Raw genomic sequence first — 4,261 nt, 5'->3', positions numbered from 1 at the left:
CAGACAGATGCACTGAGTGAAAACGTGACTGAAGTAAAGGTCGCGGTTGATCCCGGGGGCTGATATAACTCGACAAATTCACACGATGCATATCAAATATATTCATGAATGACATTTATTGTGATATATTTACACGTATTATGGCTTTTTCCTCATGAAAAGGCAAGAATATATTATAAAAAATCAAGTATCCTACAACTTTTTAATCTTTAAGTGTGTAATGATGTCAGTAAGACTTCAGGATAAAGTTAACATCAAACTGTGATGATAAAACTGCGTAATATATATTCCTGCAAGATTTTTGTTCATTTTTGATTGAATTAAATACACATTTATACGGAGGAGGATAAGAGCCACTGTAAAGAAAATACATTAAAAAAAGACCGAGGTTTTCAGAATTCTGACTTTTTGTTCAGGACTTTGTCTTTAAAAACAGAATATTGAGTATTTTCTCTGAATTCTGACTTTCTTTCTTGGAAATACTGGAATTCTGACTTATGAATTCTGAGTTTTGAAGCCAGAAAATCTCATTGTTTGTTTGTTTGTTACAGTGGCCCTAATCCTATTCCACACGTTCACAACAAACCAAGCTACAAGGTAAATGTATTGTTAAAAAAAATGAACTAATGTTAAAGTCTGTGAGTCCTGTTACACTTGGGATGAGTTCAGGAGTCTCACGGTCTGGGTCGGGGTTATTATGGCGAATGAGGCTGCGCCACAACCAAATTACATGTAAATCTATGAATTTGCATTTCAATCCTTGTTGTGGAGACTAAGTTGATGTTTAAAGATAGATCTGTCTCTTATCTCCTCTCAGCAGTAAAAAGATCCTCTCTGCTTAAACAATACAAGCACTCATAACACCCGGCTGTCTTCTCTCTCTCTCTGCTTTATCAGGGACGAGATACGAGGAAAGAGGATGCTTTAAGGTGTCTGCACACGGAAGGACCAACTGACATGGACATAAATCACCCTACAGCATATTTTACTACGTATTATATATAAATAAGAAGAAAACAATGGAATAACGTGAGCAGTCAGAGAGTCTGGTACAAGTCTCGAGGTTTAAAGTGCCAACCGTGACCCAGATCGTCCCTGCTCTGAGTCCAGCTTCTGCATTTTGTTCCCCATCTCACTTCCCTTTCACTTCCTGTTATCTCTCCACTGTCTCTATACTATAAAACAACAGAAGCTGTCCCCGACGACATGTGACAAATCTGAGGACATGTTTTTCTGGGTTTTGACAAAGAGACCTCGACTCAGGGGTCCACTCATCGGCTCGTTCTGGAGCTTTAATCAAAAGGTCTTCGTCACCAGACGAGGTTTGCTCAGTTGTCATGGAAACACAGATGATCACACTTTCCATTGTTCGGAAATCGTTTAGGATTTCTCACAATCGTGAAATTTTGTGGACTTGAATGGAAACTGTTGCCGACTGATGTTTCCAAAAACTCTCAGAAAAAAATATTCTCACCGAAGTAAAGAGTGAATCTGAAAGAGCCTCGAGAAGAGGTGTGTATTTTAGCTGATGTATCGATATTTGTGCAGTCATATGCTGTTATTGTAAGAAAAATATGGCTAATGTGTATGTTTAAAAAATGAATAAATATATAGACAATACATTTTTTTTTTTTAATGTTTTTTACACATTTTAAATTATGTGTTTACATTATTTAGTGGGAATCAGTTGTGTCACAATTTCCATTTTCACTGAAAACTATTAAAATCACGATGATGAGATCAAGATTTGGAGGCGTCTCTGCAGCACTTCAGTATTTTATTACAATTCTGTTTTGTCCCACATTTACTTTTATCAAACTAATGCAGCTTCTTGTGATTTAGAGTCAATTTGTATACTGAAATGTAAGATTTTATTTTTATAGTTGTATTCTTTGCATCTTGAACGATATGTTTCAAAGAAAAAGTCAAACTTTCGAATAAGAAACTCTACAAGGACTTTTAAAGAAAGAAATAAGGAAGGAAAGAAGGAAAAACTGGCTTAAATTGGCTAAATTTGTAATGTAATGTGGTTGGGCAGATAACAATGCTCGGCGCTACAGACGCATCCTGTTTAGGTTTGATACTCTGCCACAGGAAATACCGAACTCGTCGAGTAAGATCAAACTCCACAGAAAACTGTCTGATGGGACATTTTGCTGCTACCCAAAGAGGAAATGCCATCAGGCTGAGTGTGGCAGGAAGTGGAGAGCAGTTAACAAGATGGTGGACAGGGGGGAATTACCTGGTGACCCTGTAGACCTCGTACTCTGTTCCTGGCGGGGTGCCGGGCCCGGGATCCCAGCGCAGGACATGGTGGAAGTTGACGGACTTGATGGACAGATTCACGGGAGCAGGAAGGGAAGCGAGCGCTGCGAGGACAAACGCACAGACACGTGATGCAGTCCCAAGGTTCACAGACACACCTGTGTGTGTCAGCAGCTTTGATAAGAGCGTGTGGGCGTGTTGAGGAGAAGAAAGGTATCTGAGGTATTTGAGAAACTAATCAACTTCTCAAGTATCAAGTGACTTCTGTGTACTCACCAGAATCAAGCAGTGACATGAGACAGAGGAGAAGAGGCAAACAGTCCATCCTTCTGTACTCGTGAAGCGCCAGGTGCTAGGCTGCATTGTTACTGTCTGAAAAACAAGGAAATATAAAGCGTGCACACATTTACTGGAGAGAATACTCTTTATTTAATTCATATTTTGTTTGTTTTTAAAGTTTTTTTAAAAAACAAACAAAATATGAATTGATTAAAAAGAAAATAGCTGTGTTTTACAGCTATTTTCTCTATTTTCACATGTTTTATTGATTATATAACAGACTTTAAAGGAGCATTATGTAGTTTTAGAGAGGAAATTCAAACCATAAGTGAATAAACAAGCTGTTCTCAGAGGAAAACAAGCTCTCAGAACACTGTTTGAAGCTAGCAAGGTGGCAGGGTCCGCCACATGTAAACCTTTAAGGTCAGTTTGTTTATTCAGTCATGAAAACAGAGAGTTTGTGTATTTAGTTTGTTTATGCAGGGAAAAATCAGCCAATGACGATCTTTCTCTTCTCATTAACATTTCTACAACAAAACTACAGACTGCTCCTTTAAAATATCAGTTTTCTCATGTTTTATTGATTATATAACTCACTTCACTCACTTTTTCTGTTAAAGCTCACATAATTAAATACAAAACAAGATTAAAACAGTGCAATAAATGATAAAAATAAACAGGAATAACATTAAAAATGTATTCCCCTTCTGTCTGAATGTAAATAAAACATCTTCATGCTAATTTAGTCATTTTTGAGCAGTTATATAATCAGCCTTCTCTTATTTTCTAATAAAGTTGCTATTTATTTTTCAAGATAACTGACTGACAGTTGACTCTGACATGAATAAAAACATTACGGAGAATTAAACCGACACAAAACACAAATATTAAGGAGATTAAGGCGTCGCTGACGAGCCTGCTGCTCACATTAATAACAACATGTCAGTGCAGTCGGTCAGTGTCAAGCTACCTGACACATTAAAACACATTTCTGACTGTCTGGACCGACACAAAGTGTTGTCGGGTCACTGCTAACACGACAACAACAACACGTCCCTGAGGTTAAACAAAGCGTCCGCAGACTCACACACTCACCGGCCGCGTCTCGACGTCTCTGAGCCCGAGAAGGAAAACAGAGATCCTCGGTGCGGAGCTCCGAGTCCAGCCGACTGACGTCTCTGCGTCATGACGACATCTGAGCGCTCTGACGTCACACTGCATGGCAGAGAGAGATAAGAGAGAGGCACCGCTCCTTCAAAATAAAAGCACAAAATACAGAATAATTCATTAAATCCAGTTGAACTTTATCTCAGGTCCATGTCAGTGAAGAGTGATGAGAGCAAACAGTCCACCATCCATCAGAAAATGAGCTAAAAACAACAACAACAACAACAACAACAACAACAACAACAACAACTATTAATCATGGTTGTACCCAAGTGCCAGAAGATAAGATGTAATGTGGAAGTAAACTGATTGTGATTAATTACTGAGCTGTGGAGAAGCTGAAGGATTAAATAAGAGTTTACTTCTTCCTGCTCCTTCTCGGGCGTGTCGGTGCATGTTAAGTTTCATTTTATTTTGCTTATTTGTCGAACTTATTTAACTTTTTGTTTTGTTTTCACTTGTCTGAAATAACTTTGCATTCATTCATTCATTCATAAGGTGCTAAAATATTACTTTGGTAAAATGTAATATTTTATAATATTTTATATTC

At 37.9% G+C, this 4,261-nt stretch overlaps 1 protein-coding gene across 1 annotated transcript in view; it reads right to left on the bottom strand.

Annotated features, from left to right (window-relative positions):
- The window catches only part of crfb1 (cytokine receptor family member b1), a 13,161-nt gene extending 9,457 nt beyond the window's left edge, over positions 1–3,704 (bottom strand). Inside the window, exons 1-3 of the mRNA XM_073474040.1 lie at positions 3,640–3,704; positions 2,542–2,637; positions 2,243–2,369 (exon numbers count right to left, since the gene is read on the bottom strand). Of these exons, the coding sequence (XP_073330141.1) occupies positions 2,243–2,369; positions 2,542–2,590 (176 nt within the window). The 5' untranslated portion in view covers positions 2,591–2,637; positions 3,640–3,704. The remainder of the gene's footprint in view (positions 1–2,242; positions 2,370–2,541; positions 2,638–3,639) is intronic.
- Positions 3,705–4,261: the final 557 nt, after the last annotated feature.

Source organism: Pagrus major, chromosome 9 (assembly GCF_040436345.1).
Source record: "Pagrus major chromosome 9, Pma_NU_1.0".
Lineage (NCBI taxonomy): Eukaryota > Metazoa > Chordata > Actinopteri > Spariformes > Sparidae > Pagrus > Pagrus major.
This window is presented reverse-complemented; position numbering and strand designations above follow the sequence as displayed.